The sequence below is a fragment of the Pomacea canaliculata genome, linkage group LG2 (genome assembly GCF_003073045.1).
Source record: "Pomacea canaliculata isolate SZHN2017 linkage group LG2, ASM307304v1, whole genome shotgun sequence".
Lineage (NCBI taxonomy): Eukaryota > Metazoa > Mollusca > Gastropoda > Architaenioglossa > Ampullariidae > Pomacea > Pomacea canaliculata.
Window position 1 is genome coordinate 21,970,159 of NC_037591.1, and position 21,569 is coordinate 21,991,727.

The 21,569-nt window shown below is 41.6% G+C and overlaps 3 protein-coding genes across 4 annotated transcripts; all 3 read left to right on the forward strand.

The window, feature by feature from the left end:
* Window positions 1-799: 799 nt before the first annotated feature.
* On the forward strand, window positions 800-12,175 carry LOC112555240. The gene is made up of 5 exons (XM_025223547.1): window positions 800-1,074; window positions 3,345-3,782; window positions 3,971-4,338; window positions 10,499-10,780; window positions 10,939-12,175. Exons 1-5 carry the CDS (start codon window positions 1,023-1,025, stop codon window positions 11,887-11,889), a joined length of 2,091 nt encoding a protein of 696 aa, XP_025079332.1. The 5' UTR covers window positions 800-1,022; the 3' UTR covers window positions 11,890-12,175.
* Window positions 8,879-11,003, forward strand: LOC112557010 (E3 ubiquitin-protein ligase TRIM56-like). 2 transcript variants are annotated; one of them, XM_025226576.1, is made up of 2 exons: window positions 8,879-9,317; window positions 10,518-11,003. In XM_025226576.1, exons 1-2 carry the CDS (start codon window positions 9,296-9,298, stop codon window positions 10,967-10,969), a joined length of 474 nt encoding a protein of 157 aa, XP_025082361.1. In that variant the 5' UTR covers window positions 8,879-9,295; the 3' UTR covers window positions 10,970-11,003. The 2 variants fall into 2 exon arrangements, with proteins under 2 accessions (XP_025082361.1, XP_025082360.1); XM_025226575.1 differs by lacking the exon at window positions 8,879-9,317 and adding an exon at window positions 9,758-9,815.
* Window positions 12,176-17,607: 5,432 nt separating the features above from the next.
* On the forward strand, window positions 17,608-21,569 carry LOC112557009 (E3 ubiquitin-protein ligase TRIM56-like). Its single transcript, XM_025226574.1, has 2 exons — window positions 17,608-18,539; window positions 18,949-21,569. The coding sequence occupies exons 1-2, from the start codon at window positions 18,527-18,529 to the stop codon at window positions 19,536-19,538; spliced, it is 603 nt and encodes a 200-aa protein (XP_025082359.1). The 5' UTR covers window positions 17,608-18,526; the 3' UTR covers window positions 19,539-21,569.

Below are 21,569 nucleotides of genomic sequence, written 5' to 3' on the forward strand. Positions count from 1 at the left end.
GCGAAGTGCCGCGGCATTCATTTTTATTGATTGTCTTTTGTTCTGATGTGGGGCCTCCAGAGAGCTCTTTCCCTGGTAATATTTACTGCTATCGCCACATGGAGTCGCAGCACCACGCTCGTTACCTTGGTACTATCATTTAGCGCCATAATTTCGAAAAGCGGAGTTATTTATTTTATTCGAAAGACAATAAAAGTATTTAATGCACAAAATGCTTAGCTAAAACATGAACTAGCGATATACAAACAGAGGGAAGAAGAATAAGTCTTACCCGTTGACAGCTGGCATCGCAAGACTCCTACAGAGAATCGTCTGCAACTTCTCGAGTGCGCATGAGCAGGAACAGTAACTGCGCTCAAGGGTTCTGCATAATCATTAAGAGTACTCTCCCCTGTTAAAAAAAAACCCCACTTACTTATATGGATGACTTCTTTGGTCATTTTTAACAATAAAGGTCACAGAGGGAAAATAATAATAATTAAAAAAACCCACGCACACAGAAGGGTGTGCCGTGAGAGACAACAGTGATATGGTATTTATGTAGGGTAGTAATACTCCGCATTTGCATTTTTTGTTTAGTTTCGGTTTCGTTTTAATGCCAGGGAAACTGACTTTATTTTTCATTCTATCTTTGAACGGATAAAATTATTTAATCTTTGTAAAACATACATCTAAATAATGAGGGATAAAATAATTCATGCACAGCAGCTACAATCAAACTACCGTTATTTTATACTGACAAAGATTTCTTATCATTTCTTTTCATTTCTCAGTAAGTGTTCCACGAATCAACGTACTTTCTTTTCACCTGGGCATGCGCAGTACATGAGGAAACGTTGCAGGTGACAGCTACATACCAGAACGTACATTTGTCTCTTGTGTGCCCTCTGAAGTAAACACGGGTAGAAATTGTATTACCGAAGACATCGAAAATACATCTATGAGCACACCATCTGATTTAGCGGATCCGAACTTCTGTTGAGTCAACATACCCGGTCTGAAGGTCTTGGTACACGACAACCATGAACCCACAAAGTGTGGTGATGGCCTCGGCGAAACGTCGCGCCGGTCGCGGTAAGTTAAAGACTAAAAAGCACTATATTATAATCTGGTTCAGTACATTTTGTGACACCAGTTAATAGGAAAAGGCTTTGATTTAATAGGAGTCAAAATCAGACGGAGAAAAGAAATTCAATTTCCTCTGCTAATTTGGACCACCATTGGCTAGGTACAAATTTCATTTTCCCTTCGTGCGTTTACGTAAGGAACGAGCTTCGGGAACGTCCGTTACTTTTCGGCTGATTCCGAGCTCACTATTCGTCCCACTTCCGCATGCAAACAGGATTCGATGATGTCACTTCGAGTCTTTGTAGCGTTTAAATTTATTAACAACTTTATTTATTAACATTTAGTAAAACTGTGTGAAATGTTTGCAGTCTGTATTTGTTGACCAATAAGTTTGACATGCAAGCAGCAGTGAAAATTTTAAGGTTTTTCAGAAATTAGTATGTCTATAATTGTATTCGTTTTTCCTCATTTAGCGAAACTGTTCGTAGTTATGTGAGTTTTGTTCTGTTGAAAGAGTAAACCAACGAATCTAGCGTAATAAATTTTCAATTAGCTCATTTACTCCTAGTTTATAAGATCAGGTCCCGCTATAATTTGACGTTCACAACGCTCGCTATGCGTTGCGCTCGTACATAAATATTTTTACCCTAACCTGCAGAGCTAGTCAGAAACGGCGAGATGTCTGTGCCGTGAAGTCTGTGCAAGCATCTGTGATGAGCTTACGCTCACTGTACTTGGGTTGCTCACTTTCTTTCCGTTTCTGAGATGATGATTTTAACTATGCTGTCAACATCTTGGAAATACGTTCATGGAACTCTTCCCGGTAAGGGGGAAAGAAAAAAAAAACCTCAGTGCAAGGGAAGTAACTCTCACCTTGTAGCAGACGACAGCAATAGATTGGGCTACGATGTCGGACACTGCACTTACCCAATTTTGTATCTGTTCTTCGCCCAAATTTGAAGGAGTCCCCTGGGACCCCATTGACGAAAATTGAAGGGGTTCCCCGAACTTTTAATGCGTACTGTACGCAATTTTTTGCGTAAGCAGAAGCCCTGCCCTAACAGTCATTATCTGCATTATGCGGCATGCCGTTAGAAGTTATGCATAATCAGAAAAAATTGAAGCATTTGTAGTATTAGCAATTTCTGTGTCTAAAACTTGTACAGATGTTAGCAGCTACTATATAAAAAATGTAACGCAAGTGAACCAGCAAGTTGAATCGAAGTGACAAATACTGACATTCTGTATTATTTTGGTTCAAAACTTTTGGGTTCCAAAGGGAACGTTGACGTACAGATGTGTCTTAAAGACAAATTTTGGAGGACGACTTTTTTTTTTTTTTTTTTTTTTCCTTTTTTTTTAAAGTCGAATGATCCGATCTATTCCACCGAGAGTGGCCAGGTTCAGTTTCCTAAATGTAGTCATCATTATGGATCTGGAGACTGCTGTGAAATTACAGACCGAAGAACAGCAATGGATAACTGACCGAACGAGAATATTGGCTTGACAGAGCATGACATTACAAATAGTAACATAAAGTGCTGATGTAGGAGCTTCAGTCTCGATACGGCAAACTTTGCAGAAACTGCCGGCCAACGATCTCTGTGTAAAAGAGAAGAATGCATTTGAAAAATGAATAAACCTCCTTCTGCATCTCTGGTGTACTGGAAGAATGTTTACATATTCTCCCGCTAAAACAATTCCAGTGTCGTCGTTCCCCAATATTTTCTCAAAAGTAGAACACAATCAAGACAAGTCCGTTTACATTGATGTTAAAGCTTTCTTACAGAGAACAAGCTGTTAATCAGATTTTCGATGTCTAGACTACGAATAGGTCCCTGTCGTAGCTAAACACATTTTGTTGTTGTTTTTTTTTTTTTTGCTTTTGTTAAAAAAATTGCTGCTACATGACGAAATAGAGTCAGTTTGTTTTCTTTCATGAAAGAGTTCCCAAAAATGGTGGCCTTCACGATTTGTCTCAAAGTTGTATTTTAGACATGCCTGTAAACAAACGAATGATTTGCAACCCAAAATAGTGCGCGGAAATGTAAGATCGCCAGTATTTATCATTTAATCTCAACTTGTTGGTTATTTCCCATTACCTTTAAAACATGTGGCGCTGCTGTTTCCATTCTTTCTCTTGAAATTGTATCTTTTTTCTTCAAACTTAACTACCTTTCCCTGTTTTGAAACCCTCGAATTTAATCCAAACAGTTTCACCTTAATTTTTAGCTGCGTGTCTTAAGTATGAACTTTGCAGAAATATATAATTGCAGGTACGGCCACAGTAGGGAAGGCGCTGCCGGCACAAACCAACAGGCACCGGGAGTGCGCGCTGTGTCTGGAGAAGCTCAAGTCACCTCGCATCTTGCCTTGCTTCCACACCTTCTGCCTTCAGTGTCTGACAGGACTCGTTGACAACCAGCAGCGCAAAGACAGCTTCCCTTGCCCCACGTGTCGAACAAAGATCGACATACCGCCAGGTGGCGTCAGCAAGTTCCAGGTCAACTTCTACATTGAAGCCGAGGTTGACGCCGAGTCTCTGATGTCACAGCCGCTAGCGTGTGCAACGGGCTGCACGATGGCGGCAACTCACAAGTGCTTTGAATGTGATCAGCTAATGTGCGAGAATTGTAAACGTACCCATGGCGCCATTCCCGTCACAAAATCACACACCGTTCTCAGCTTAAACAGTTCTGCAGCAATGCTCACATGATAACGAGAGACAGGTTCTGCGACAAGCATCCCCAAGAGATTATTCGTTTCTTTTGTCAGACCTGTAAATCCATCATCTGCCGAGACTGCAAGCTGACCTCCCACGAAGGTCATCCTTCGTGCGACCTGTCTTCAATGGCAGCAAAGGGAAAGCAGTTTTTATCGAGCATTTGTAAAATGTTTGAAGACTCTCTGGAGCCGAAGCTTAGGGAAGAGTTAAGCTCTGCTCAAGACCAGCAGAATAAATGGGTCAAAAACGTAGAAGTTGTAAGACAACAACTAATGAAAGGAGCAGACGACGTAAAGAAAGCTGTTGACTTGAGTTTAAATCAGGCCTTGAGGAAGCTGGAAGATGATACTAAAGATGTGAAATATGAGGTTGATAAGGCCATAGAAGAAATGCAGCAGCAGATGGCGTGTTGTCAGAGTCTCTTTGAACACGCTAAACGTGTTGCTGAAAAAGGTGTGGATGCGGACATCCTTGACTTGCCTTCACAACTTGAATCTTTCTTTGAGATACCGTCTTCAGATACAGGGTGTATATTATCCGGCCAGGTACCACAGAAGCTGGCCGCCTTTATTGATGGAAAATGGAGGTGGTCAGTCGAGTGGTTTCAACCGAACAGTTTTTCCGGAAGGGAGGATCTAAAAACATATGTCACGTACTATATCGGAGACATAAAGATAACTAATCCCCAGCAAACGGGGCACAACATGCATCATCAGAACACGTATAATGGTCGCTTTGGGAATCCGCGAAAAAGCAAGCTTGGTTACTTTCTGGTAGGTGACTTCAATACTGGTAACGTCCAGACATGTAACTTCCAGACAGGTGACATTCAATCCATTATAAACAACCTTCAAGCTCACCTGATGTATTGGAAAAGTTGATCTCATTCTTTGACACAGAATGAATTTGAATATTATTGAAGCAAAACATACCCTTTATTACCATGAGCTTCTCGTTATTTATAGACGATATCATAGAGGAGCACTAATACAATATTACGCTTTAAAATAATAAAATATAAGGAACAAACTGTTAACATAATTTTCTTATTGACACTAGAACGAAGCGACTTCTAGGGCGCCCATTCCTTGCGCTTCACATGCAACATTCCTCTTGTTGGCAACTGGATTTTGAAGAGGATAAAAAAAAATTAATTAAAAAATATTTTTTAACATTTTTGAATTCTTTTCCCAAGCACCAAAAGAAGTTATTCTAGTAATAATGAAATTTTAATGAGAAGAACTGCCCGCATTTTTTGCAGTAAGCATTCACGTTTTTTATTTTATTTTCATGCTGAGGCTAATGACTGGTCTGTAAAAATGATTTCCCGAGAGGTAAGAAGTTTAAGACAAAAGCCTTTTTGTAAAACAAGTGAGGCAGGCGTAGTTAAAGCTAAGAATATTAGATTCCTTTTGCCGAAACATAGAAAAGGTTGACATCACTTGCTAGACATAGAGCCCCATCTGACTGCCACAGCATCTGCAGTCAGGTGAACGGATGATAAAAATTAAAGTGACATCAACCTTGCATGCGGGACAATGGTTTCAGGGAAATACAGCTTGTAATAACCCAGCACAGTCTACCTTGTGCTTTGGACAAGATCATCCACAAAGTGGACTAGCCATTGGGGGATACAGGAAGTTTGAGACATTCTGAGCAGACAGCAGGATGCTGACTAAAGACATACTGTTCACTGATTGCTTTAGCAGATGTTTCAGTAACTTTATTTGCATGACAAAAGTGGAATCAAATAGGACTGAACAAAGGCTAATGAGGGGAAAAAGAGCAAATGTTATCAGTTCAAACACTTGGTTGATTGACCAGAACAGTGATCGCTAAACAGTTCTGTTGTCTCCAAGATTAATCCTCTCTTGAATTATGCCGCTAAGATTTGCGCATGCTATTTTAACATTTAATTTTAGTTTACAGAATTTTTTTGAAGTCGGCATAGCCTGAAACTTTTTAGTTGGTAACTCGAGGTGTTCTTTCTTGGCTAATACTTCATTACATTTTCTTTTTTTGTAAATATATATCTATACTCGCTAATCTTTCCTTAGCCCTGGTTGTTCTCTAAAGCATGTATTTAGCTAATATTTGTGAATATCTTTATCTACTTACGGAGTCCTTCTCTTGAGCTTGTACGAAATTTATATGTATGATAATTGTCCACGGCATGTCTAAACCTTTAAACTATTTTGTAGAAGCATATTTGTAAGTGTTTTATAAAATTGCTTTTAAACCGTTCACAAGCATTGTACAAAAATTTTTTAGAGGCCTACAAGTGTTTAAAATTCGATTTTTTTTGTGAAACTGTGCCAATATTTCTAGTGTCGCTTATGCATAGTAAAGTGAAATAATGTTCAACATGTTCGTCGTGCCATAATTTTTCCTTTTACTCTATGTAGCCTGAGACTTTACATTTTGTTTATAACGAGAATCTTTATAGCTGTACTTACAGATTTTCCTCCGACACGTGTATGTTGTTAGGTACTAACGGAGTTCATGTCGAATGTACACAACTAGCAAACTTATTCGTTGGATATTTTTAGTATGACTGTAAAGTGGAATAAGCAGATATATATATATGTACACAAAAAGTTTATCTTTGTGAAACCTTTTTATTGTATACGCAGAGAATTCAGAATATGTTCACCAAACCATTGTAGTTTGCACAGTTTAACTATTTAAAGTCACTAAGTTCAAATTAGAAGAACACGTGGTTCAGATTTCATGATTTAATTTTTACACTTGACGAAAAAAAGTATTTCTTTTCATTAAACATAATTCAACAACAACAAAATTAGCGACGACCACAACAGCAATAACTTTTGTGTTTGAACACAATTATCCTTCAGGCAAGCGCAGTACGCTAACCAAAACTCTTGACATATTAAATAAAAAAGAGAGAAAGACTGGACAGTGCTAAGGTGTTCACTAGATACCACTTACGTTCAACTCTTTTAAAAGGGGCAGCCGTTATTTATTTTTTTTTTCCGAATCGGACTAAGCGAGAACAAGTGGGGAAAATAAGCGAAATTTGCAGTACTAGGAGCAGCTGTAGAAATCATCTGGCGAAGTTGAAAATGAGTGCATTGAGGACGCCATATTCAAAAATTTTTTCGAATGGATTACCACAGCAAATTTTGACTGGTGTGAGCGCTGGCCACAAGACTTTGTCATTATCATATTTACATAGTCAGAAACATATTACTAGTTAATTATTGCTAAAGATAATTTATTTCCTTTATATAGCGGCGTGAAATTATCGTTCTGCCTTTATTGACTAATGGTGAAATGGAATTTTATACTAGATATTATATGGAAGGACAAAGATTATGTGTCTAGATAAAGAATATAAACAGGTAAATAAAAAGGTAAAGGAAACAACAAAATTCTTTTGGGACTTTGAGTGATGTGTCAGACATTGTGTGTGCAAAGAAGTCAGTTTGTCGCACTCTTTATTGCAATAATCCGATAGGATCACGTGATTCACTGCCTAAATAAGTTCTCTCTCTCACATAGAGAGGGATGACCGAGTACAGTGTCATGCTTATGATAAAGTATTCAATTTGTAATCTTCCGTATTTTTATTTACCTGGGGTTTTTTTCCGGTTTCGTTTCAATGTCGGGAAGAAACTGACCTTAAAATAAGAGGGGAATGGAGTGGTGGTGAGTAAAGGGGTCCGAGGGTGGAGTAGGATGCTCACACGCCCGGGATAGGCGATCGGCTGATAAGTGAGGAAGGAGGGGTGGTGCCAGAAGAGGCAGTGGCAGGACGAAAAGGCTGAAGGGAAAATTCACACGCTGGGAGGAAGAAGCCTCCCCGATAGACACTGATTTGCAGATGGTTATATAGCCTGGTAAGTCGCCATATCTCTACTGCTGTGGAGGGGATGGCAGAAAGGAAGAAAATAAAAGAGAAGGAACAAAAGTACGATTTTACTGTTGACCTTGCTTTTACTTCAAACAGCCATGCAGGATGTTGCAACTAGTGTTCAAATAATTATTAAGAAAAAAACAATACCTTTATAGGTAAGAAAATATAGCAGTGACAATTTTACTTAGCACGCCGAGTAGATGCATCTAGTCCTCCCGCTGTTTGGACCATGGTGTAGCTGCACGCTGCTTACTGCAGTCTGCAGGCAAGTGATGGCTGCCCACTTGACGCAAAGGGCCGCAGCATTCATTTTTATTGATTGTCTTTTGTTCTGATGTGGGGCCGCCAGAGAGCTCTTTCCCTGGTCATATTTATTAATTACTGCTGCTGCCACACGGAGTCCGAGCACCACGCTCGTTCTCTTAGTACTATCATTTAGCGCGCTATAATTTTAAAATAGCAGTTATTTATTATGTGAAAGCGGATACAAGTATTAAACGCACAAAAAGCTTAACTAAAGCATGAACTAACGACGTGGAAACAAAGGGGAGAAGAGTAGGTCTTAACCGTTTGCCGCTGGCATCGCAAGACCCCGATAAAGAATCGTCTGCAACTTGACGATAGCGGATGAGCAGGAACAGTAACTGCGCTCAAGGGTTCATTCCTAATCTTAAGAGTACTCTCCCCTAAAGAGCGAAAGAGCGAGAGCATTCCTCCTTTTGGCCATTAAAAAACATGATTTACTGATCAATGGTCACAGAAAAAAATCATATCTCATACACACACACATACGGAGCCAAACAATCTCAGCTTTATCACGATTTTAAATGTTCGGTAGTAAGAACAAAAATATCTGTATCTGCCTTGGCTTCATTCATGTCCTTTTTTTTAAATCTTTCTAAAATATGCAAACACATACTGACACTACTAGTACGCCCGCACACACACATGCGGAGTGTAAGGCCCTATGAGCTGGAACCATATCATATTTATAAAATATTTATTTTGGTTCGCAGTCTTCAGTATTTACTTTTATCTTACTTTCGGTTTCGTTCAATGTCCGGAAAGAATTTAACTAACCTTATTTTCACATCTAGCTGTCGTAAGAATGCCGAAATATTTGTAATGCTTAGTAATAATTGTACTGGAATAACGGGGAATAATGGAATAATCGATGTACAGATACTACAATAAAAACACCGGTGTTTTATAAAGCCAAAGATTTCAATACATTCTCAGTATAAGCATAATGGCGCTCAGTTGCTTATTTTACCCCTCGTAAATAAAGAATTGTCATTGTCATTGGCGTGGCAAGGAACAACACGTTTTGGAATTTCTGTTCACCTGCGCATGCGCATCGCATGACGAAAAATAAGGTCACGTGATTACCCAAGGGCGCATCACGAACTTATATCTGTAGAATAGTAGACTAGTTCGTGAATTACCTAAATACGCGCTTGTCCAGCGTACGTGTTCAAGTGCAAGCACAGCAAGAAGCTGTTTGCCTCAATTTTCGAAACTACATATGTGAACACACCAGCTTATTTATCGGATCTGTAAATTTGACATACCCGGTCGACTGTAGATTTTGATGCAAAAGGACCATAAACCAACAGTTTACCAAGATGGACTCATTACATCGTCTCTGTAAGTCTTTTGTTGTTTTGTTAATATCATGCGTGAGCTAAAGATTGTGTATGTAACGTGTATGTTACATTATGTGGCACCAGTTAATGGGTGACTTTGTTCCACTTGGTTAAAATTCTAAAAGTCAAGGAAGTAAATTCAATTTGCTCCACGAATCTAGGACACAAATCGCTTTTACACTGATGTATAGCAGTCGTATCATATGTTTATAAAGTATAGTAGCATTTGAGTTGACTGTATGTCAGTATCAGTGACTGTATATGTGTCTACACAGATTCTACACAAACAGACATGCTTGCATATGCACAAATTAACTAATAAACCCAAGCGAATTTTTACCAGCCAAAACTTTGTCGTTTGTTCATCATTTGAAAATCCATTAAAAGATAATGTTGATTACTTGTAGGCTTGAACACAGCAATGTCGACAATTATTTTTTTATTATGTGAGCCAACATGGTCGAACAACGCTACGCCTGTCAACAACGGACATCAAACCGTAAGTGGTTTATCATCCACTTGGGGAGGAGGTTACATGCATGTGTTATGACCCATGGACGATTTCGGAGTATTATGCATACATGTGACCTTCACCTCACGTGGCTTGTAGACTACTTTCTGTCAGCTGTTGATACGTGTAGTCAGGGCCGCCGAGAGCCAGCCCGGGCCCCGGGACAGACGACCTCTCCGGACCCCTTGTACTTGTAATCGTAAATTGTTTTCCCAGTATATAATGTATGTTTACAATTCGAATCTCAATAAGAAGAAGAAAAAAAATCCACTGACCAAGGCCGGGCCTCCTTGACAGCCGCGGGCCCGGGTACACCAGACCCCCTGTCCCCCCCTCTCGTCAGGCCTGCGTGTAGTGCATGTTGGCTCTGAACAAAAATAAATAAAATGATCATCGCCATTGCTGTGTACCTGAGTTGAGGCCTTATGTGCAACCTGATGCAAGAAGAGGAATAGATAGATATGTGTAAATTCATGTATAAAGAGACAGGAAAAACATCATAGGATCAAATAACTCATAAGAAACAAACAGTACACATATACAGCAAAAGAGGCGTTGTTGTTGGTGTCGTTTACATTTTTTTTTTTTACATTTTCTCTTGTTTCTTCACCTTCTTCAGTCTGACATTTGGTCCGAAAATTGTAATTTTATCTTTGGTCTTGTGTCTTAAGTATGACCGTCTGATTGCAGCTACTTCAGATGCATCAGCCACAGTGAAAGAGGAGCAACCTGTACGAACTCACCGCCACCAGGAGTGCGCGCTGTGTCTGGAGAAGTTCAAGTCACCTCGCATCTTGCCATGCTTCCACACCTTCTGCCTGCAGTGTCTGACAGGAGTCGTTGATAACCAGCAGGGCACAGATAGCTTCCCTTGCCCCACGTGCCGAACAAAGATCGACATACCGCCAGGTGGCGTCAGCAAGTTCCAGGTCAACTTCTACATTGAAGCCGAGGTTGACGCCGAGTCTCTGATGTCACAGCCGCTAGCGTGTGCAACGGGCTGCACGATGGCCGCAACTCACAAATGCTTTGAATGTGATCAGCTAATGTGTGATTATTGTAAGCGTGTCCATGGCACCATTCCTGTCACAAAATCACACACCGTCCTCAGCTTAAACTCTTCTACTCTGAACCTCACATGATAACAAAAGACAGGTTCTGCGACAAGCATCCTCATGAAATTATTCGTTTCTTTTGTCAGACATGCAAATCCATCATCTGCCGAGACTGCAAGCTAACCTCTCACGAAGGTCATCCTTCGTGCGACCTGTCTTCAATGGCAGATAGTGGCAAGCAACTTTTGTCCAACATTCGCAGAATGTTTGATGCCTCTCTTGAGCCAAAGCTTAAGGAAGAGCTACGCGCTGCACACGAACATCAGAATAATTGGAACAAAAAGGTAGAAGAAATAAGAAAAGAACTCTTGAAAAGAGCAGACGACATTAAAAAAATCGTCTACGAGAGTTTAACGGAGGAACTGACGAAGCTTAATCAGGAAGCCCAAGGTGTGAAGTCTGAGATCGATGCAACTGTAGAAGAAATGGAGCAGCAGCTGGCATGCTGTCAGAGTCTCTTTGAACATGCCGAACGTGTTGCTGAAAACGGTGTTGATGCGGACATCCTTGACTTGCCTTCGAAACTCGGATCTTTCTTTGAAATGCATCCCCCAGCGACATACCGTAACGTACAAAATGCATTTCACGAGGAAACGCACAAGCTGACCGCCTTCACTGGCGGAAAATGGAGGCGTTCTCTCGAGTGGTTTCAGCCGACTCATGCCAACTTGAGGAATATAAGCCAACAAGTCAAACACTACATCGGGCAAATAAGGAGAGTTAATCTTCAGCATACAGTAGATGCCAACCCATTTCAGCGTGTTAAATTTGAAGCCATTCAGAGAAACGACATTTTATCACTTATCAATGATGTTCGCACTAACTTGACATGTTGGAACAACCGAGATACTAAAGCTGCTGCCCGTTCTTATCCACCCTACGGTAGGGGACTGACATTTGAACCGCGTGGTGGAAGGTCTCGACCTCCTGATGACTATAACTATTAAAGCACAATTGCCACTTCTCACCAACAGTTGCTTATAGACGACATTTTAGAGGAGGACTAAAGCAATTTGAAACTTGAGAATAATTAAATAGTAGGGAACATAAATCTGCTTTAATAAGCATCGTATTTACTTTAAAGCAGATGGCGACTGAACTAGAAGCCAACCGAGCTTTCGCAATGCTCTAGCCCAGGGGTCTCAAACTCAATTTACCCAGGGGCCACTGGAGGCAGAGTCTGGATGAGGCCGGGCCGCATCAGGTTTTCCACAAGAAAAGCTCTTACAAAAACATTCCAATGTTATCAATGTCTTATTTTTTCATCTTATTTTTGTGTTAAAAATAAAAATAAATTAACAAATTCATAAAGAAAAAATAAATCAATTAGTAATAAATGAATAAATTGAAAATGAAAATATAATAATAATACAGCAGATATAGAAGACAGGAGAAAATATAGTTGCTGACCAGAGAAATGTAATTATTATTATTCAGATTCAAATGTCTGTATTAGCATTTCTTTAACATTTAACTTTCTGAACATGAATGGAACATTGAACATAAACTGTTTTGAACATGGCTTCTTCTGCCTACTTCTTGCTGCTAGAGGTCTGGCAGCGCTTACTCTCGCATAGCCGAGCAACATTTGGCTTAAGGGAGGAAGCAGCTGAGACCCTCAGTACTGCTTGAAGATGCTCATCAGTAAGTCTGGATCTGTACTTGGACTTATTGAAGTTCAAGGTAGAGAAGAGCTTTTCGCAAAGTATGTGCTTCCAAAAAGACACATGGTCCGCTTGAACATTCGGGAAGCTCAGGGAAGCTAGGGGGCAATTCTCTCAAAAATTGCCCGATCTTGTCTGCTTTTCACTCACCTCCCTGAACTTGGCTTTGAGTTCAGAGTTGCACTGCAGGTCAATGAGCTCCATTTGAAGCACAGGAGGAGCATCTTGTACATAAAAGGAGTAGGGGTCCTCAAAAATTTGAAATGTGGTTCTGTGCGTCTTGAAATCCGCAAATCTGTGATCGAATTCCTCTGTAGCTTCAAAATGACATCCACATAATCTTCACCACTGAACGGTGTGCCTGCATCCATGAGTGCCTTGCATGCTGGGAAATGGCAAAGGTTGTCTGAGAAAAGCTGGGCTTTCCATAACATAAGTTTTGTAGAGAATGCTCTGACGTTGTCATAGACAGCACTGACAAGTTGCCCTGACCTTGTAGCTTCTTGTTCAGTACGTTAAAGCTCATGTGTCATATCAACCAAAAAAGCTAAGTCATGAGCCATTTTGGATCACTTAGCACAGGAACAGCAACCCCCATCTTTCTCCATGAAGGCTTTTCCACTTCGGCTCTCAACTCAAAAAATCTCTTCAATATGTTTCCCCTGCTGAGCCAACGTACCTCGGTGAAGTAGAGCACATCCCCATATTCTGACTCCATTTCCTCTAAAAAAGCACGAAACCTTCTGTGCTTTAAGCCCCTGGATCTGATTTGGTTGATACATTTCACAACGAAAGACATCACATTGTCAAACTTCAGGCATTTGCTGCAAAGGGCCTGCTGATGAATAATGCAGTGCAGAGCAATGGCCTCCTCCACACCTTTCCTCTTCCAGTTTGTTTGTTTGTTGTTTTTTTTTTTTGTTTGTTTGTTTGTTTGTTTTTTGAACAAGTGCCACCAGTCTCCCTGTCATTGATGGCGCTCCATCAGTTGTTATTCCAACAAACCTCCTCAAGGCAAAACCGGCATTCTCAATGGCATCACGCAGCTGGTGAAATATCTCCTGAGCGGTGGTCTGGCCATGCATTGGAATCATTGTGAAACAATCCTCTATGACTTCAAAAGTGTCATCAACACCGCGGACAAAGACTGCGAGTTGGCAGTGTCGGCGATGTCTGTGGTCTCATCAAGAGCGACTGAGTATACAATATGAAATAATATATGAAACATTTTGCTTTCTCACACAGTTGATCATAAAATGTCACTTGACAGGTCAGAAATGAGCTCTGCTACGGTGTTGGCAGAAAGGCTGATGTTGCTAAACTGACCTTTCTTTTCTGGACAGACAATACTTGCAGCCTGTAATGTGCTTTCCTGCTTTAGCAATCATCTCACTAACCACGTAGCTAGCTTCGACTGCTGCGTCATTCTCTTTGGTTGCTTTCTTAAAGAAATTTTGTTGCCTCAGTAGATGTGTTTAAGATTAGCAACCCGGCTGATCTCTCATTCTCCTGGTATTTTGCATACTCCTCAGCATGTCTAGTTGTGTAATGACGTTTCAAATGGTATTCTTTGTGCACTGCAACTTTCTCTGTGCAAATAAGACACGTTGGGCCTCTGTGGGAGCGAGAGAGGAGAAGATATAACAGTATCAAACTCGGGCCGCACTAACAGGAAACTTTGATATTGAGGTGGGGGCCGCAAACTTTTGTCCGGCGGGCCGCAGTTGGCCCGCGGGCCGCGAGTTTGAGACCCCTGCTCTAGCCCATCTGGAGATCCACTGGCCTCAGCATCTATATAAAGATCAGGATCTTCAAGAGCAACGTTCTTAGTGTCCACCCATATATATATCGTGATAGTACACGATACCTTCGACGAGTAGGTTACATTTGTCCCACCCTTCGCACAAACACCTGGCGCGAGTAGAACATATTTAACCCAAGCATTGTTGTAATATTTTTAGACCTCTACAGCGCTTTATTTAGTAAAAGAAAAATTGATTAATTACGATAGCTTAGGCATTTCTGAACACAGTTACTTCCCTTTCAATGTTTGAACGGAAATTTCCAAGAAGGTAGAAGAACTTAGACAAGAGCTAACTAATGAGCTAACTAATAAGGCAAGCTACCCGCCTGTACGAATAGAAAATGGAGATGGTCAGTCGAGTGGTTTCAACCAAACAATGGCGCTGGGGCTGGAGATATTCCAATTCAAGTCAAGAACTATATAGGGGAAGGGAGGATAATTAATCTTTAACATACGGGGGAGGAAATGTATGAACGGTTAATTTCTGCTCATCTCCATACAGAATGGAATCGTACATCATTAAAGAGCATATACTTTTCCCCCCAAAATTATCTTAGTATGTCTATCAAGGCATCATTTTGCATTTTGCTATGTGTAGCCCCAAACTTTGTTGGGTTGTGTTTGTAAGGTTTTTTCCTTTGCTTGCTGTACTTAATTAATAATGTTTATTATGTAAATATTGCTGTTCTTGATTTATATCTTTCTCATTTTCTAGTTTTACAATCATGGAATCCTTATCTTTTAAAGTATTAATCAATCTTTTGGCTTTAACAACAGGTATGAGTTAACAGTGAAAAACCATTTTTTTCAATCTTTGTATCTAGTTATGCTATGCTATGTAAGGGACAGATGCCAATTATATTTACCAAGATTTGTTGCTTTCGGCTATATCTTGCCTGAGACTTTAGATTTCTATTCTTAACTGAGGTATTGCTTTCCTGTATTATTACGATTATTACTACTACCATTTGATTTTCTTCAAGAGAGATCCTGTGATGAATTTTGCCGGTAAAGTTCGCATATACTATTTTAATAATTTTATATTTCAGCATAGCATGAGTCGATAACAAGTTTTTGTTTAGTTTTTTGTTTGTTGTTGTTTGTCAGTGCCACTGGTTTTTCTATATCGCTTGTATATTGATGAGCACGCTATTGTTCTTAATTGCTGATGCTTCTCTAGAGCATGTATTTCGCGATGCTTACTAAAACTGAGCCTTTTTCTTTTGTATTCTCTATCAGATTATTATGCGAAGTTTAATTGTATGACAACAGTATTTCCATCCCCATTTCTTATGTTGCTAAATACTCAACGTAAAATTATAATCTTCAGTTAATTTGTCATGTCATGACTTTGTCTTTAACTGTGTGTTGCCTGAAACGAAAGACTAAAGAAAGCTATCAACGTGAATTTAAATCAGACCTTGAAAAGGCTGCAAAAAGGCTGTGAAAGATACAAAATCTGAGGTTAACAGAACAAATACAGCAGCAGATGGTGTGTTGTCAGTCTCTTTGAACACCTGGACGTGTTGCTGAAAACAGTGTGGAAGTGAACGCCCTTGACTCTCCTTTAAAACTTAAATCTTTCTTTGGGATGTTTTCAGCCCCAACATGGAGAATGTAATGTATTCGGCCAAGGAACACGCAATTTTCCTTTAATGATGGAAAATGGAGGTATTCAGTCCAGTGGTTTCAACCAGACAAATTTACCCCTTGCCACCATCAGCTGCTAAGTTTTTTGGGGTTATTTTTTGACGATATCTAAGAGGAGTAATAATACAATATAATGCTTGAAATAATAAAATATAAGAAACATAAATTTTTATTGTTCTAGAGGTCTGAGAGCTTCATCAGTTACTCATATTCGGTGACAATGCAATATTAAATCCTTTACAGTAGTCCACAGGTAGTATCATAAGATTTTAAAATTTGATTTTAAATAAGAACATAGGCTGAATTGGTGGAGATAGGTAACTGCTGCTCCAAGACTCGTACACTATAGGGTAGTCTCCCCTATAAGAAGGGAAGAAAGTCACAAAAGGTAAAACGAAAAATCGATAACAAAATTCAAACGCGCAATAGCTTCTTCCTTTGGATGTTTGCATTGACAAAACAAAACAAAACAAAACAAAACAAAACAAAACAAAACAAAACAAAAGCCCCATAAAACAAAAGATGGTTCGCTTTAGAGACATCAAATAACAGAATGCATTCTACAATCAAAAAATCAGTGCCATCAAAAGATAGTCTTACAGTCGTGTGTGTATTTACGTCTTGTATCATGATGTCTTAGAGCAGAAGAAATAACAACGAGCAGCAAACGGCATCAAGCAGACGACGCGTGACGTAAGAAGGGCATGACGTCAGGCGTTGCTACAGTCAGCGAAAAAAAGGCCTTGACCTTTCTCCTCCTCCCCCCCAACCGGATAAAAATAACCTGGAATATGACGTCAACCGTCGTCTGCTGCATAGACGTTATTTACGTCTCTGTCTGCTGTTAGCGGCCGTTATATTACCGGTGCGTCCCCAGCGCTGAGAGACAGGCAGGCACACAAACATGGCTGACACGTCACACAGACATTATACAAGGACTGGCAATTCGCAGGGAAGGGGACGATACCGGAGCAAAGGTGTAAAGACAACAACAGTAGCAACAGGTACGCACACACACAAAGAAATAAAAGAAAGAATGAAGGGAAAGATGATAGTAAAAAAGTGTATAGGTAAGAGTTACAGCAGCCAGTTGGCACCATACCGAGTATACAGAGATAGGTGTCTAAAAGGCATACTCAGCATGCGACAACAGCTGTCCCCACGTTCCTGTAGTCTGTCACCGCATACTCAGTATAGTGGCCAGAGAGTTCAATCCCTTGTTAGTGTAGACCAGTGATGCCCAACCTTTTTCGGCCTGCGGGCCATACACATTTCCGACATGCGCGTCACGGGCCGCTTCACAAATATACAAAAAAAAAAATAAATAGAGCAGATACCATTTTTATTAGAAACAAGTTGTACTTACCATTAATTATGTAGTAATTAGTGAGATATTTGAAGTTGTTTACCCGAAACCAACCTTTGAATGTCCGACTGCATCGTAGAGACACCAAGTCGGAGCACTGAATCGAAATGTTCGTCCATCGAAAAAAAGATTGAGAGACGCCCCTACGTAGGGATAAATACTTCTTCTTCCCTTATTTTTTCGTTTTTTTTCCGGTCTTTTTTTATTACTAACATGCCGATTTCCTGCACTGTGGGAGGAAGTTTCGCGGGCCGGATATGGCCCGCGGGCCGTAGGTTGGGCATCCCTGGTGTAGAGCATTGAATACTGAGTTTGCGGTCACAGACTACAGGAACACTGAGTAAGCGGTGACAGACTACATATTATTTTAATATTATATACATATTGTTACTAACACTAACCCTCTGGCCACTATATACTGAGTATGCGGTGACAGACTTGTTGGATTCACTTTGTAAATAGCATTAGTATCCTGGCTCGGTTTATCTCTGTCTGCCTGTCTGTCTGTCTGTCCGACCGTCCCTCCATCCGTCTCATCTTCTTTATGCATGCTCTTTCGGTCATGTAATGGCGACGTGCATTAAAAACCTTTTCGTTATACGATATTTATGCTTGAGCTCAAATGTAAACTACCTTGCTTGGCTACTTTTATTAATGTTTCTTGCTTATGATTGGATTAAACAGGTTAGTTTGAATTCACAGCTTTATTTTGTTATATGTTATGTGTCAGTAAAAGTCTTTTTAGTTAGTTTATGTCTGTCAGTACAAGCACGCCTGCTGGTTTTCAGCAGCAGCAGATGATCTGTCAGCGTTTGCTCCCAACGAGCATCTACACATTCAGATAACGAGCGTTATCATCGCTGATAAAGACACCAACCCTTCGATGATTGCAAAACGTGTGGTCATCGAGACGATCGTTGAGCAGTCCGCTGCGGTGCAGCAGTTGAAATAATAGCAGCAGAAAAACAGCAGCAGCAACAGCAGCAACAACAGAAGAAGAAGAAAAAGAAACGGATAGCGCCTTGTTTCTCTTCGCGAAGGTCTGTGTGTTCACTGTGGACACTGTGCTAGGGAAAGTAACCAGAGCCCTCTGTTTCTGGATGGACTACGACAGTAAGTTTTGACTTGTATGAGAGGTTGTTCGTCATTATTATGTTTACATAGTCAAAAACGTGTTATTAGTTCATTAACACTAAAGATAATTGATTTATTCTGTGTCGCAACGTGAGAAAAATTATAATCAAGCTGTAAAAAGAATGTAGGAATCAAGGATACATGATGCTCATTGTGTGTTCAAAAATGTCGGTTGGTCGCTTTAAGGTAATCCTATAGAGTCATGTGATTCACTGAGAGTCAAATGCCTTGATAAGCTCTCATCTCTCTCTCACGCACACACACTCGCACATATTTTGAGTAACCCTGATTAATCACAGCACAGACAAAAAAAAAAAAAAAAAAGTGCGCTACTATCACATCTTAATTAATGTTTCTGTTGTTGTTTTTGTCATTTGCACATGATCAGTCCCCGAGTCCAGGCACCAGGAATGCCCGCTGTGTCTGGAGAGATTCAAGTCACCCCGCATTCTGCCATGCTTCCATACCTTCTGCCTGCAGTGTCTGTCCCGGCTCATCGAAACGCAGTCGTCCCGGAGTTCCTTCCCCTGCCCTACGTGTCGAACCAGGGTGAAGATACCATCAGGGGGCGCTGCCAAGTTCCAGGTCAACTTCTACATCGAGAATGACTCGCGAGGTCGTCTTCATGCGTCTGAGGGTGCCTGCGTGTGCGGCGAATGTCGCGACGCTACGTCCACGCAGGTGTGCGACGACTGCAACCAGCTCTTGTGTGATTTGTGTACCGACCTCCATGTCAGCGCACCTGACAGCAAGTGTCGCACGTCAAGCAGAATGCAGGCTTCCCCTCAGGACCCAGCCAGCAACCAGCGCTCGTGCGTGCAACATCCGCAGGAAAAGTACCGCTTCTTCTGTCAACCATGTCGCGTGCCGCTGTGCCGAGACTGCAAGCTGACCTCGCACGAAGGTCACGCCACCTGCGACCTTCGTCAAGTGGCCGCGTGCCAAGGAGTTCTCCCTGGACGTGCAGCGGGCCGTTGAAGAGCTGCTGTTGCCGCAGCTGAAGCAGCAGCTGGAGCAGGCGCGGCGGCACCGCGAGGACTTGCCGCGGTGGAAAGGCGACATCCTGGCGACCCTCACCCGGCGGGCCGAGGTCATCAAGGACGCGGTGGACGCATGCTTGTACGAGACGGTGTTCGCGCTCATCAGCCAGAACAGCAGGGCAGAGGACGTCGTGGAGCAGACCCTGGGGGACATGGAGCACCAGCTGGCATGCTGCCAAAGCGTCTGCGACCACGTGCAGCACGTGGCGGAGAAGGGCTCTGACGCCGACATGCTGGACGTGACGTCAGAGCTGGTCGCCTTCTTCGGACCGGCGGCAGGACAGGTCCGGCGTCCTCCCACCGCGGGTGACTCTCGGCTGAATGCGTTCACGCGAGACGGATGGCGGCTGGCCGTGCGCTGGAACGACTCGACCCCGGGGGCTGCAGCAGGTGTCAGCAGCGAAGCCTCGTCGTGCTGCCAGCAGTCGTTCACACTTCCAGTAGCACTGACGAAGCGCTGACCTCTGTGTTTGGAAGCGTTCACACTGACACAATGTCACTGCTGGAGGACGCGAGGGACGACCTGGACAACGCATCGATAATGACGTTATCAACGGTTTTCAGCAAGCGCCGGCGGGGAGGGTCTAACGCCAGTTCAAATGTTGACGATGTCGTCAGGAGCATTCAAAATCGTATAGGTACCTGGCTGCAGCTCTCTCGGTGAGGTCAGGTAATTGGCTACAACACTCGGCAAGACTAGGGACTACAGACACTCACATGGTGGCAAATACTTTACACTCTCAGGGAGATAAGCACTTGACTACAACACTTGCAGTGAGGTATACCAATACTCCCGAGGTTAGATACTTTAATGACAACACTCACAGTGAATGTAAGTAGCGGAAACGAATCCACGTCGAGCAGGGTTTTCTGGGAAGGCTGTGGACATGGAGGCGTGCCAGGAAATCGGTGCTTGACACACATTGCAGCGTGTCTTTGCAACCTTCAAGGCAGAAGCAAGACCTCTGCTCACCTTCGATTTCCTGTTGCTATTTATCTCCCTTCGACTATATCTGTGTGACTTTTAAACGTTATTGTTTATTGTTGATTTGTGATATATGACCGTGATTTTAGGAGGCAAGGAACCTACCACGAGCCACACATTGCGACGTTTGACCCCTCACCCCACCCCGTTCTTTAGTAAACGGTTCATTAGCACCATTTTCACCTTGGACAACGTGTGCAGCATCTCAGCGCAGAAATCTCATCCACGAAGCCATTGTTAGATTGACATGAGTGAGATTTTATGACTGCAATTTTGTTTGTTTGTTTGTTTTGTTTGTTTGTTATTAGCCTCATGGAACGTGTCTGATCCCTGCACGTTGTTTACTAAAGGCTTGTGATCTGAGATTGTTCTAGCAGTTTCTCCCGTCATTCGTGGTGCCCGACCTGTTCGGTAAGACAGTGCACCGGATGACGTCAGCATTGTTCAAACAAAGCCAGTTACACCTTGTTGGTCCTTCTTGCCTAGAGCCTGCCAGCGCAATATCAGTGTCACCGAATAACACAGTTATAGATAATGACGAGAGAAAGATAATTTTCCTATTTTGTTAATGAGGCGAGACCTCTGTCTTCGTCACCTGATGTTTGTCGGGTTCACGTGCACTAACAGCCATTACTTTTTGTAATGTGTAATAAACTGCGAGTGTCTGCGTGCCAGTTAAAAAAATGTCGAAGTCTTAAGACTGTTACATCTCTTCTGCTTTGCTTTTGATGTAAATGGATGCATTGCCTTTCTATTTCTTTGTTCTTCGCCAGCTGCAGCTCCCGCCACTATCATCATCATTTTAATTACTTGATTGATTGGTACTTTGCCCTTCCCTTGACATGGTGCGTGAGATAACAGCTCTTTGTGATAACAACACATTGTGATAAGTTGCTGTGTACAGCTGAGTCAATAACAGTCTTTTTCATTTATGATTTTGTTCTTTCTCTGACCTGGAGTATATAATAAAGAAAAATAAACAAT